Source organism: Crocuta crocuta, unplaced genomic scaffold (genome assembly GCF_008692635.1).
Source record: "Crocuta crocuta isolate KB4526 unplaced genomic scaffold, BGI_CrCroc_1.0 scaffold72, whole genome shotgun sequence".
Lineage (NCBI taxonomy): Eukaryota > Metazoa > Chordata > Mammalia > Carnivora > Hyaenidae > Crocuta > Crocuta crocuta.
Window position 1 is genome coordinate 7,252,372 of NW_027529427.1, and position 14,686 is coordinate 7,267,057.

The following is a 14,686-nucleotide window of genomic DNA, read 5'->3' on the forward strand; positions in this document are numbered from 1 at the left end:
TTTTTTTCTTTTTTGTTTAAACAATCTATTCTTTCTTACAAAAGCTGAAAGACTATTTATAGATAAGGTCCTTTCTCTCTCTCTCTGTTAGCTTTTTCATATTCCCTAAAAAATTTGAAACTGTTTTTGCTTTGTGGGCCTTTATTTAATATTTGGTGGTATGACAAGAATATTTAGTTATTAGTATATAGTTTTATGTAGGTAGATGCTTCTCAAGAATAGTTATGAGAACTTTTCTCTGAGTTTAAGTGATTTCATTTTAAAATTTTGTTTATTTGTGTGTATCTTTATTTCCATTGGAGAAAGAACTTACCAAATAAATTCTGAATTAGTGCAACTCTGGGTTCTTTGTAGTTAGACAGTTAGTAGTCTCGAACATAATCTTGTAAAGAGTCTTTAGAAAGGTTTAATTGTATGTTCACATTTCCCACAAATTTCTTTATATGTTTTATTTCCTGAGCCCTGTTGAAGCCTAAAACACCTGAATATATCTATGTTTCCAAAATTCTTTTATTTGCCTTTTGATAGAATGGGGAAGTGTAATAATTAATACGCAGTGGAACTATTTTAAATTACGTTAACTTTCAGCCATTCTCTTAAGCAAATCTGACATAATGGTGGCCTAGTTGGGATGCTATGCTGAAATCATAGCTGAAATAGTTGAGTTGCTGAGAGTATTACATGAGCCTGAAAGAATTATGCAGTTCTAGAATAGTCTTTGGGGGAAATGGGAAAGGAAGATGATTGATAGACAGTAAAAGAGCCCAACTATCTTTAGGGGGATGTAATTTTCTTTTCTCTCTCTACTGCCTTTTCTTCCTCCTCTTCCTTCTATCTTTGCCTTCACGTCCCTTCTCTTGTTTTCTTCCTTCCTCCCATCTTCTCCCTCTCCACTTCCCCTTCTGCTTCCTCCTCTAATTTTTTTTTTTCTTTTTCCTTTCTCAGTGGAGGAACAAGGAAGAATTACTGTACTGCTCTAGGTTATCTACCCAGTTTTGCTGGGTAGATACTGGCAGAATTATTGGGATGCAAATGAATTGAGGATGATGGTGAGAGAGGAGTTTGCATGGTCAGTCCAAGAATTTAGGGTGGTTAGAAAGGAAGAGAATTCAGAATGGACTGACAGGTTGGGAGAGAATGTGACCATTAGTGAAGTTAAGATCTCTGTGAGCTTGAAGAATGGCAAATAGAGGGTGATGGTGCAATAGGCCCGGGGAGAAAGTCCTGGGTGATGATAGGATCCAGAGGATAGTCCTATCGACTGGATAGCTGAAGTGGACTGGTAGATGAGGTCATTGAAATTCAGACATTGAAATCCTAGGATGATGGCAGGAGTGGCATTTGAAGTGAAGACTGATTGTGAGCCAGGTGCTGAAGACATTTTCAAATGGCCAGGAGGGATTGGGAAGTTCATAGATGGCAGCAATGAGGAGGGGGTAGAGTTAAAAGGAGTATGAGTTGTAAAATAAAGGGAGCAGCATTGAGGAACCGGGATGTTGCCTGTACTTTTTCTCCTGCTCCTTTCTGGTACTGGGGGATTAGTGACCCTCATTGGAGAGAGTTCAGGGAAATTATATCCTTTGGGAAAGCCAGGTTGTACTTGGGGTAGGGAGACAACTTTTGAAAAAAAAAAAAAAAGATGAGGATTTGGGAAATTTAACAAGCAATAGAGGATTTCAGTAGGTTAATGGAATTGGCTGATTAATGATGGGGAGACTCAGAGCTGGGGAAGTATAGAGTAGTAAGATGGTAAGGAATTTATTTACTTAGTTATTATACATTGTAGGAGTAAGAAACCTTGTTGGAAGGACTGTCCTCAAATAAACCCAGTCTGAGTCTGGTTGAGTTGGTGCTAGAATTAGTTGAGCATATCAGATATTACTTTTCTGGCCTGATTTCAGTGAGTAGCCTGACAGGTTTCTTATCTGGGCAGCCAGTGCCCGCCTCATGACTTTCAGTTACAATTTGGTCCCTTTTGGGGAGAAGCTTTTATGGGATATGATTTGGTAGTGAGGGTGCTGATTGGGTCAAGAGCTGCCCCTGTGTCCCTGTGTCTTTGTTGGAGTTAGAGGAGAAGATGGATAATATTTCTTGGGCCTCATGGCAGGTTTGTAGACTTAGAGGCTGTCTGTATGATGTATGGAGCTTGAGTTCATTGCTGGAGGTGATTTTGTCTTGTGTGGAGCACCAGTGATGCTAGAAATACACTCCCTCTTTCTGCTGGCTCCCTTTTATTATCCATCCTTCCCTCCCCATATTAATGACAGAGGTAAACCACATTTCATTTGCAGGTTAGTCACATGCATATGCCTAGTATTTCAGTTGTTATTATTTTTTAATTTAATTTGTTTTGAGAGAGAGTGTGTGTGGAGGGAGGAGGGGCAGAGAGAGGGGAGAGAAAATCACTCTGCACAGTCAGCATGGAGCCTCATGTGGGGCTTGATCCCACAAACTGTGAGATCAGGATCTGAGCCGAAGTCAAGAGCTGGATGCTCAACTGACTGAGCCACCCAGGTGCCCCTTTAGATATTCTTAAGGGACTACTTCCTGATTTTTCTAGGAAGATTTATAGTAATGTTAAAGGTGAATTTTCAGAGAGTACAATTAAAATAGTTTACAGGCATACCTTGTTTTATTGTGCTTCACTTTACTGTATTTTACAGACACTGTATTTTTTACAAGTTGAAGGTTTGTGGCATTCCTACGTCAAGCAGGTCTGTTGGCACTCTTTTTCCAACAGCATTTGCTCACTTTGTGTTGCTATGTCACATTTTAGTAATTCTCCCAATATTTCAAACTTTTTCATTACTGTCCTGGTGATACGTGACCAGTGATTTTTGATGTTACTACTCCAAGTGTCCTGGGGTGCCACAAACTGTGCACATGTAAGATGGCAAACTTGAGAAATGTGTGTGTTCCGCCTGCTCCACTGACCTGCTGTTCCGCCGTCTCACTCCCTCCCGTTGGGCCTCCCTAGTCCCTGAGACACAACGATACTGAAATTAGGCCAGTTAATAACCCTGCAGTGGTCTCTAAGTGTTCAAGTGAAAAGAGGCACATGCCTCTCACTTTAAATCAAAAGCTAGAAATGATTAAGCTTAGTGAGGAAGGCATGTCCAAAGCTGACATAGGTTCAAAGCCAGGCCTCTTGCACCAAACAGCCAAATTGTGAATGCAGAGGAAAAGTTCTTGAAGGAAATGAAAAGTTCTACTCTAGTAAACACACGAATGATAAGAAAGTAAAACTATCTTGTTGTTCATATGGAGAAAGTATTAATGGTCTGGATAGAAGATAAAACCAGCTACAGTGTTCCCTCAAGCCAAAACCTAATCTAGTGCAAGTCTCTAAGTCTCTTCAGTTCTGTGAAGGGTGAAAGAGGAGAGGAAGCTGCAGAAGAAAAGTTTGAAGCTAGCAGAGGTTGGTTCATAAGGTTTAAGGAAAGAAGCCATCACCATAACATAAAAGTGCAAGGTGAAAGAGCAGGTACTGATGGAGAGGGTGTATCAAATTATCCAGAAGACCTAGTTAAGATCATTGATAAAGGTGGCTTCACTAAACAACAGATTTTCAGTGTAAATGAAATAACTTTCTTCTTTTTAATTTTTAATTAAAAGTTTTTAATGTTTATTTTGAGAGAGAGAGCGTACACGTTTGTGTGCACAAGCAGGGGAAGGACAGAGAGAGCGAATCTGAAACAGGCTCCAAGCTCTGAGCTGTCAGCACAGAGGCCGACGTGGGGCTTGAACTCACAAACCACGAGATCATGACCTGAACCGAAGTGAGATGCTTAACCAACTGAGCCACCCAGGCATCTCTATATGAAATAACTTTCTATTGGAAGAAGAAGCCATTTAGGACTTCCATAGCTAGAGGAGAAGTCAGTGCCTGGGTTCAAAGCTTCAAAAGATAGGCTGGCTCTCTTGTTAGGGACTAACACAGCTGGTGACTTTAAGTTGAAGCCAGCGCTCATTTATCTCTCCAAGAACTCCTAGGTCCTTAAGAATTATGCTGATTCTACTCTGCCTGTGCTCTGTAAACAAAGCCTAGATGGCAGCGCATCTATTTGCAGCGTAGTTTACTGAATATTTTAAGCCTGCTTGTTGGGATCTGCTACAGAGAGAAAGATTCCTTTAAAAGTATGGCTGTTCAATTGACAGTGCACTTGCTCACTGAAGAGCTCTGATGAAGATGTACAAAGAGATTATTGTTGTTTTCATGGATACCAACAAAACATTCATTCTGCAGCCCATGGATCAGAGAGTCATTTTGACTTCCAGGTCTTCTTATTTAAGAAGTATATTTGTGAGGCTATAGCTGCCATAGATAGCTTTCCTCTGAAAGATCTGGGTCACGTAAATTGAAAACCTTATGGAAAGGATTCTTCATTCCTGCTGCCAGTAAGGACATTTGTGATTTATGGGAAGAGGTAAAAATACCAACCCGAACAGGAGTTTGGAAGAAGTTGATTCCAGCCCTCCTGGATGACTGTGAGGGGTGCAAGACTTCAGTGGAGGAAGAGCTGCAGATGGAGTAGAAATAGCAAGAAAACTAGAATCAGAAGTGTAGCCTGAAGGTGTGACTGAGTTTTTTGAGTTTTATGCTAAAACTTGAACGGATGAGGAGTTGCTTCTTATGGAAGCATAAGAAAAGGAAAGGAAAGAAAGTGGTTTCTTAAGATGGACTCTACTCCTGGTGAAGATGCCGTGAAGATTGTTGAAACGACAGTCAAGGATTTAGACTGTTACCTAATCTTAGTTGATAAAGCAGCAGCAGGGGTTGAGAGGATGGACTCCAATTTTGAAAGAAGTTCCACTGTGGGTGAAATGCTGTCAAACAGTATCATATGCTGCAGAGAAATTGTTCATGACAGGAAGAGTTAATTGATGCAGCAACTTCATTGTTGCCTCATTTTAAGAAATTGCCATAGTCACCCCACATTCAGCAGTCCCCATCCTGACCAGTCAGCAGCTCTCAACCTGGAAGCAAGGCCTTCCACCAACATAAAGATTATGACTTGCTGAAAGCTCAGATGATAGTATTTTTTGGCAATAAAATAATTTTAAATTAAGGTATGTACACTTTTTTCCAGAGTGCTATTATACACTTAATAGACTATGGTATAGTATAAACATAACTTTTATATACAGTGAAAAAACCTAAAAATTTTATTTAACTTGCTTTGCTGTGATATTTACTTTATTATAGTGGTCTGAAGCCAAGCCTGGGATATCTTCAAGTTATGCCTGTATTTATTCTTTATGGGCCAGGAGATTGATTGTGGCCCTCTAAGTTTTCTTTCATTTTTATTTTTTATTTTAGGCTGTGGTAGACATGGTAGATTTGTTGTGATATTTTTAGAGGTAATGCAGTGCAAGACACGGAGTAACGTCCTCCCTCTCTCCCCTGAACCTAAAAATCACTAGTTGTCATCTCATGATAAATCCTTTAACTTTTATCTGCATGCTCTAAGAATTATGATAGCGTGGAATGTCACTCAAGAAATCTTTGAGGTAGAGTGCAAAAGGAAGTAATTTCAAAATACTTTCTAAAGGAGTAGTTTCCCTAAAATTCCAAATAAAATAAAGCTACATAAAATATGGTTCTACTTCTTTATTTCTTAGGCAAATAAACGTATACAACTCTAGATATAAAAGTGTTCATTCTTTGTAGGCATTTTTCTGTAATTGTCATTTAAGGTGATCTTTGTGTAATTGATGACATCTAACATAATCTGGGGGTAAACTAGATACTGTGACAAAACAACCCCAGGAAATTGAACATAGAATAATGTTCTACTGGGAGATGATACTTGTGATGATGATTTGTAAGGACAGTTATTTAAAAGAAAATTATGTCTTTATTTTGAGAGAGACAGAGCGAGTAGGGGAGGGGCAGAGAGAGGGAGACACAGAAACTGAAATAGGCTCCAGGCCTTGAGCTGTTAGCACAGAGCCTGATGTGGGGCTCGAACCCATGGGCTGTGAGATCATGACCTGAGGTGAAGTCTGACACTTAACCGACTGAGCCACCCAGGCTCCCCAAGGACAGTGAGTTTTTAATTTTTAAATTTTTTTTTGTTTTTTTTTGACAGTGATTTTTTAAAAAAATTATTATATGATACCTCAAATGTATAGAGAACTATAGAGACTAAGTAATATGATAAACTGTAATTGTTAGTATAATTACTCATCCCTTTTTTTTTTTTTTACAGTGGGATGTTATAAAATCTTCATTATTGTAAATATAGTTATAATCATTATTGTATAAATTTTCAAAGCACTTTTACTGTTCTCCTTCTTTTGAGGGCAGAAATAAGCCTTTTAGGGATCACAAAGTGTAGTGATAAGAGTAGCAAGGAACGGTTTTGCTATTAATACTGCAAAATTTTTCATTAGGAATTGGTTGACCATGTAGTACAAAGAAACTTTAACTTCCATTGGTTCCTTTATAGTTAATACTTTCAGCTTATGGTTTTTTTTTCAGCTTACTTTTATGGTTAATACTCTCAACAAAATGGTGCAGACTGGAGGAAGAGAGGAAAAATCATTTTATAGATATGAGCTCTCTTTCACCCAAGTGGCCATAAAGGATATAATTTAGAAGCAAGACACCAGTTGCTAGACAGCAGTTTTCCTGAATATTTATTTATCTTTATTAAATTCAACATCTGTAAAGACTGAGATTTTAAACTTCTGTAATTCTTTGTGAATACTTTAATGTCTAAATCTTCCATTGTCTTCAGGATTCAAAAATTTCATCTATGGAGCGTGGACTTAGAGATTTGGAGGAGGAAATTCAGATGCTGAAATCAAATGGGGCCTTGAGTACTGAAGAACGGGAGGAAGAAATGAAACAAATGGAGGTCTATCGGAGCCATTCTAAATTTATGAAAAATAAGGTAATGTGTAATACTATAATTTTTAAAAGAGGTTTGAGAAACTGATGCATATTTGTTTCCTTAGTGATGATACAGAACCTCACATTGTTTTATCAAACTTCAGGGAAGAAGACTTATAATTCTTTCCAATGGAACTTTCCCAGAATTAAAGTCAGAATTACTGATATTTAGTTATTTCAAGTTTTCCCTTAAAAGGAAATTATTCATCATATGAGGCTGATATGTATTGTTTAACATTTATATCTGTCAGTACTTCAGAGGTGATTCAATAGAATTCCATCAAATTGAGTTTTTCTCACATGAGATGCCAAGTTCTTTGCCTCTTGTGTAGTCGTATTTTAAAAGTCAAAACCCTGAGAGACTGAACCCAGTCCTCCTACCTTCCCCCCCGCCCCGAAATGGCTTAAATCATTGTTTTCCCTTCAAATACAGTTCCATAATGAAAGGCCCTTTGGTCCATTCCCTAGAAAAGATCCATTTGTATCAGGTTTATTTTTTCCCATGTGTACTTCAGATGTATCTCCAGTAAGATACATACCAGAGAGACATGTCAGTCCATATGTTTTCCTTAGCTCCAAAGCCATTTAGTTTGATTCTATACCTATTTAGGCAAATTGGAGGATCTAGTTTATTACAAGTATCAATTTGCCATGTTTATTTTGGTTTAATTAAAAACCTCCTTGTGATTATAAAATATTAGAGAAAATAAGTACCCCCCACATCCCAATTGTATTAGTTCCCCAGTTTATAAGAACAGAAAACTGTAAAGGAATGATACACCATTGTTCTAACTCCCTCTCTGATTTCTGGTTTCTTGCTGTGGTATCCATACCTGGCATAAAACTCTGTAGAATATTCCTTCATTATTTTAAGAATCTGTTACCAGTGACTACTGACAATTTATGTTAATTTTAGAACTTAAAAATTCACATATCCAACTTTCTGTTAGTTTGTATTTTTCACCATAATTTGAAAACAAAATATGCTACAGTGTAATTTCTGCTTTCCATGTGCTGATGGACATGGAAACATTTAAGTCCATTTAAAAAACCTTGTGAAAATAGAGAAACCATCTAGGGTACTTTGAAGAGGGAATTGAGGGAGCAGATTTGATTGTGTTATGTAAGTTATTGTTATTTCCAGTTACTGCTCTGGCTGAAAAGCAGATAATACCTAAATGGACACATAAGTGAAAAAGAATAACAATGTCGTGACAGGTAGAGCAACTGAAGGAAGAGCTAAGTTCGAAAGAGGCTCAAGGGGAGGAGCTGAAAAAGAGAGCGGCTGGTCTTCAGGCTGAGGTCTTTGCCGTAAGATTTACTCTTTGTGTGCAGTGATCCCACAGTGGGACCCTGCTGGCTCTGGCTTCTGGGTGGCTTACACTTTCATTCTCTTTGGTTGGCAGCTTTGCCCCATACTAGCACTAACCAGCCTGCTCTGCTCTTTAACTGACTCGTGTTTACCAGTTTGACCCATATGTCACTTTGTGTGCAGTGAGCCTTCACATGTTCTGGAAGCCCTATATCTGGTTCTTTATTGTTGCTTTTGTCACTGTATGGATTGTACTTCAAAACTTGTTTTTTCTCAAGTCCTTTCCTTTTGTAGATACTTGCTGTTTAAATGAATGATGATTTCTGTTTCTTCTTTGGTATAAGAATATGCAGATGTTCTAGGTTGTAGTGTTTATCTGAATTTAAGACTTTTTTTTTTAAAGAGAGGTATAATTGACAGATGTGCAACATAATGATTTGAGATCTATCTATATCTTTCTATCTATCTGTCTATCTGACCTCCACAATAAGTCTAGTTAACATCTATAACCATACATAGTTATAATTTTATTTTCTTCATGTGATGAGGACTTTTAAGATCGACTCTCCTAAAATTTGAAGTTCTTGAGTAACGTGTTTTAACTTCATAAATCTATTCTTTAAGTCTCCATTAGGTGATTTTACAACAGATGTTAATGTTTTTAGAACAGATGTGTAGAAAGTGATGTGCTTACGTAGAGTTATCTAGTAAATTAGAATTAACATGAAACATACTTAAAGTCTCTAAATCTAGTTTAATCTTCTGTTTAAAGAACTCAAAAATTCATTTCAAAATATAATAAAGTAATAAAATAGCTAACACACAAGTATTTATAACCTGTTAAGGTAGGTATATCATCAACCCCAAATTATAGATGAGGAAACTGAGGTAACAGAGTGGTGCTTCGGAAATGTAACTAGTTCCTGAAACCAGTATTGCACTGTATGTTAACTAACTAAAATTTAAATTAAAAAAAAAAAAAAGAAAGAAATAGAGCTAGTAAGAGACAGAGTTTGAGTTTTACACAAGCAGTCTGATTCCAGAACCTTTGCTCTTCTGTCCACCCACTGCTCTGTGCTAGGCCATGTGCACATATGTCACACAAATGTCAGGAGAAAACTGCTCCTGAAAATAATTGTGGGATAAGACAGGAATGCAGCATTAAAAACAAAACAAAACAGAACAAAACTTGTGCTAATTTGATATTTTTGCTATTTGTGGACCACTTTATAATATTGATACTAAAGTGAAATATTTTGTCTGAAAGGAACTAATTTGGTTTTGGTTTATGGTAACTGTTACCTAGAGGAGTAGTTGATCTGTAACTTTTTTTTCTTGCCTATTACAAATATTTCTTTGTTGTGTCAGACAACAGGCTAAGCACGTTCCATACATTATTTTATTTAATCTCTAAAAACAGTAACATTGGTTTACTCTCTCCATTTTACTGATTAGGAAAACAAGACTTAGAGAGGTAATTACTCAAAGACATACTTATCCTCAGGTGTGATTGCAAAGCCTTGTGTTCCCAACTTTTATGGGAAGTGTGTACTTCTAAACTATGTTTTCCAGTCTTTTCCTTTTTCAGTCTTTATGGTCAATATAATATTACTTGAAGATTATTTAAAAATTATTTAAAATCCCTGAAGAAACAGGGATTTTATATTTATTTTTAATCATGTGATTGGAAGTAGTTGGAAATTTGAGTAATCTTTAAGCTGTAATAGTTCTTCAGTTGAGGAAGTGATAACATTTTAAACATTTCTCCTGAATATTCATTCATACAGTCAGTGTGTTTTTAGTGCAACCTGCATGTTAAGGATGGAAAAATACTAATGTATGTTTTTTGTTGGCAAAGGGATGTCATGAAAGATGCCACAGCATTACGGTACATGGTAACTCCAGGGTACATATATGTATTACAGGATGAAGATAGCTGCCATTTACAGTCATCTTCCAATGATGTTCTTAATATCCTATAGTAGTTTGCATACAGTAAGCATAGAGAATATTTGTTGAATGAATGAATAACTAAATCTGCAAATAGAATTTTCATGCATATGAGAAAAAGGTTTGTCTTTTTGCTAAACAAGAAGAGTAAATTAGAAATTAATTTTTAGTTCTCCTTAAAAGTCTAATTTTAATTTATTTTTTAACTTTTTAAATATTTTTATTTATTTTTGAGAGACAAAGCACAAGCAGGGGAGGGGCAAAGAGAAAGAGAGAGTGAACGAGAGAGAGAGAGAGAGAGAGAGAGCGCGCACGCGAGAGTGCACAGGAGACACAGAATCTGAAGCAGGCTTCAGGCTCTGATAGGTCAGCACAGAGCCTGATGATGGGACTCAAACTCATGAATGGCGAGATCATGACCTGGGCCAAAGTCAAGACGCTTAACTGCCTGAACCACTTAGGTGCCCCAAAAGTCTAATTTTAATTAAAGTAGTATTTATTTCACACTTCCTCATGTTAAACTGTTCTCAAAATCGTCCTTTATACCTTAAGATCATTATAGTAAAGAATCTGTAGATATCTCCAATGTAAAAAAATACAAAGTACTTTTCGTTTCATCAGTACTGCTGAAATTACAGACTTCTTGTCAGATTTATACTTCCAGTCATTAATCTGTTAGTGCGCAGCTAGATACCTTGCTAGGCACTTAGATAGAATGTAAAAGCAATTCTGATTTTTGTTTATTTGAGGTACGTTTACAATAACAGACTATTTAGAAAATTCTTAGATGCAAGTGTGATGTTCGAAATAAAAATTTTTTAAAGTTAAGATGAGAAATTTATGGGAGAATGAATGGGCATCTTTTGACTTAACGGATTACTGTCAGAATAATTCAGATTCAAATTATACATGTAGATTCTTACAAGATGAGCTTTTATGCATTTAAATCATATACTTTTATCCATTTAGTTGGTATGACATGTTATAGATGATAGAACTTTGTTGGTGGAATCTTTTTTTAGGTCAGTATCCCTAACTCATCAGAATTACGTGATATCTAAAAGGCAAAGGTTTACAATGCCTTAAAACACTAATGGTGGCTTTTTAAGATAAGGATTTTATGTAAATTTTTGTTTATGAATGAAAAAGTAAGAAGTATAATAGCAGCAGCTTTTGGATTCACTTTAAATAGCAATGGTAGGAGGTTCTCTTTTTTCCTTCTGCTTTACATCTACACTAATCCTGCTTTATGTTTTAAGAGATCTGACTTAATAAAATGAAAACTGTTTGATCAGCACAGTAGTATTCAGGTGCTTCCTGCTATCTCACAGTAGTCTAATTGAACTGGGATTTTTCTCTTTCTGTTCTTTTTCTAATGGATTTTGAAGAGTATTTAGGAAACACAATAATTGAAAACTGGAATATCCCTATTTGTTGAAAACCTGTTGTTTTTTGTTTTTGTTTTTGTGGTGGGTGGTTATCCAAGATTAGATAATGCAAAAAGACGAATTATGTTTTATCATAAAACTAATGCTATATTTAGTTTCATATTTTGTAACTCAGATCTGTCAGAAAGATTCAGATCAGAGGTGGTGGTTTCATTTCTTTTTTACTTACAATGTTCTATTTTTTTTTCCCTCTAGATTGGTCAGGTGAAGCAGGAGCTGTCCAGAAAGGACACGGAACTACTAGCTCTACAGACAAAGCTAGAAACACTCACAAACCAGTTCTCAGACAGTAAGCAACACATTGAAGTGCTGAAGGAGTCCTTGACTGCTAAAGAACAAAGGGCTGCCATCCTACAGACCGAGGTAAAATGAATTCTGCAATTTTCAGGGAGCCAGTTCCTTGGCGCCTTTTCATGTGTGTTACCTGTCCTGTTTTTGTTTTACTTAGATTTGGGAGATACGAATGATGCAATGATTCTTTAGCAGTGTGAAAGTGACTGTAGTAAAAATGTAACTATCTTGTTTCAATTGTTCTTAGATCTAACACATTAAATCTGATGCAGTTTATATGTTTTTAATTCTTTAAACATTCCCTAAGTTTGTACTTGTAACGTTTTGAAATGTAAAGATAGTTGTAAAAAAGAAATCTAAATGAATGTTTTGTTCTGACTCATGTGAATCTTCTAGTCATGAATGATAGTGAGCTTGGTTATCCAGTGTTTAGATTATTAAGTGTTCTTAATTTTTGGTATAATGAATAGCTTTATGCAGGCAAACTGCAGAATCTAGAAGTATTTTAGATAGATCTTGTTTTGAACTATACATCATTAGACAAAGTGCCTTCATATCCTGTTTGAAAATAAAGTTAGTATTTTTAGAAATCTTAGATTATTTAGTTTTTCAACCCTAGTTTTAGGTAGGAATGCCCTAAATAATTCCATACAGATGAGAGTCTATTATATTTGTAATGATTAATGAGAAGGAATTGAGGATGTTTTGATTTACTATCTTAAATATGTTTTTAAAGATGTAGTGAAATAGGGAATTTACGTAGAAATAGGGAAGTAGTTCTTTATAGAAGAAAAATAAATCTGACAATGTGGATTAGTTGTTTTCGTTTTCATTTAAAGAACCAGGTAGGTAAATAAGGGCATAGTTAGATGGAAAAGAGGAATTAGGAGTAAAAAGAAGGCATAAAAACATAGACCCAGAAGATCGAGAATCTTCAAGTGAAGAGGAATGGGTAATATTTTATTTTTGTACAGTTTGGGACCTTGTTGAAAATGAAGGATTTGGATGATATATTTGTAGTTATCCTTACAATCTATACTGTTTCTATTTCAGTCATGTCTCATATTATCATGGTTTCAGCTTCATTCTCCCTCACAGGGATATTTTGGATAAAATTAGGTTTTGGCTCAAGGGTCGAAATTCAGCTTTACCAGTTATTCTCAGGTACATGATCCTGGGCATGTTATTTAACTTCATTGTGCCTCACTTTCCCCACATCTTAAGATGACGAGAATAGGAGTGTCTGCCTCATCAGCCTAGTGCCTGGAACGTAGTAAAGTCTTGTCTCTTCGTTATTGTCATCATTATAGCTATTGTAATAAAATCAGTTGATATATATAATTCTGAAAATAGTAAAAGAACACAGTTGGTTTTCTCTTTATTGGCATAAACTTTGTTTAGAAGATCTTCTCTTTCATATTTTTATGAAGCTAATTTTATGTTCATCTAGGGAGTTGCAAATATAGAATTATCTGGAAAATATTACCTGCAAAGTTACTAATTAATGGCTTTATTAGAATTTTTCACCCCAGTAACTGGTGTGCATGCAGTACTGCAAAAGGGTCAGAAGAGGGTGCTAGTGTTTTAGAGGTGAGCCTACGTCCACATTTGCTACTGTGATAGCATTGGCTGGTGGTGGCAGGTGTGTGAATCAGAGAACCAGGCAGTTGGTTAATGATAATGCAAACATTTAAAAGCTTGTCACAGTCTAATAAATTACTTTTTTCTCTTGACAATCCATCCTTTTCTTTGTAACCCTCTCAAATAATGTTCTTATTTGCTAGGTCTCACACAGATGGGCTTGTGATTGATTTTTTTATACCATAGAGAGTAAAGACTATATTTGTGGTCATTCTTGGATGGTTCTTATATTTGTTTTTAGCCATTGCGGAAGTAAATGAGGTTCATTGATAACCCCTATAAGTTATTAGGACAAATTGCTAAAAAATGACCATCTCATCCAAAAGGATGATAGTGCAAAGGCTAATGTCCTTTGAGTCTAGGATGATTATATTAATGTGATATGCCTATTTGTTAGCATGTTCTTTTTTTTTTTCCCCTCAAATTACTCTAGTGACATTTGACCAGGGTCACTTTTTCCAAGGAATCTTTCTCATGAGAGCCCAATAAAAGGCAGTTTGAACTAGTTCTTTGAAAATTCTCACATATTTTCTATAATTTGCTCTTAACTGATCTTGTTCTCATTTCTGCAGCTTTGATCTCTCACATCACTAAAATAAGCACGTATGAAAAGGAACATGGATCAAGGCATTTAAAAAAAATCCTTAAAAGGAAAAATGGGGTATGGGAAAAGACCTGATTTTTTCCCCTGTTCATGGTCCAGGGAATGAGGCCCTCTTGTGTTGGGCAGTGTACAATATATATAGTCTCTCTGGAATTGTTCCTGTTTTATGAACATCTCTTGTAATCTATTGACCTTCACAGAGGTGGTTTGGATTTAGTAACACAGTGGTTAAAAGCATGGGCTTTGGAGTCAGACCTATATTTGAAATGCAACTCCTTATGTTCATTAGTTATGTGACTTTGGATGAATTACTTTACTTCTTTAATCCTTCATTTCCTCATCTGTAAATGAAGCTAATAATAGTACCAACTTCCTAAGGTTTTTGTGGCTAGAATAGATGTTTAATTATGTAGCTCTCCTCTGAATTTAGAAGGAAATATTAAGCAGTTTATAAGCACTTTTATTTTATTTGATCTCTGTTGTTTTATGTGATCCTCAGATTAATGGTATGGATTAGTCAAGATACGGATTGTTATTTTGTT

At 36.0% G+C, this 14,686-nt stretch overlaps 1 protein-coding gene and 1 long non-coding RNA gene across 7 annotated transcripts in view; one reads left to right on the forward strand and one right to left on the reverse strand.

The window, feature by feature from the left end:
* ERC1 (ELKS/RAB6-interacting/CAST family member 1) overlaps positions 1–14,686 on the forward strand; it is a 490,295-nt gene that overhangs the window by 111,028 nt on the left and 364,581 nt on the right. For 3 of the 5 annotated variants that reach the window (XM_077759231.1, XM_077759232.1, XM_077759229.1), the window contains exons 5-7: positions 6,744–6,899; positions 8,117–8,200; positions 11,804–11,971. In XM_077759231.1, coding sequence (XP_077615357.1) covers positions 6,744–6,899; positions 8,117–8,200; positions 11,804–11,971 — 408 coding nt within the window. The remainder of the gene's footprint in view (positions 1–6,743; positions 6,900–8,116; positions 8,201–11,803; positions 11,972–14,686) is intronic. The other 2 variants (XM_077759233.1, XM_077759230.1) reach the window with 1 other exon arrangement.
* LOC144227546 (uncharacterized) overlaps positions 1–14,686 on the reverse strand; it is a 62,279-nt gene that overhangs the window by 25,084 nt on the left and 22,509 nt on the right. The window lies entirely within an intron of this gene.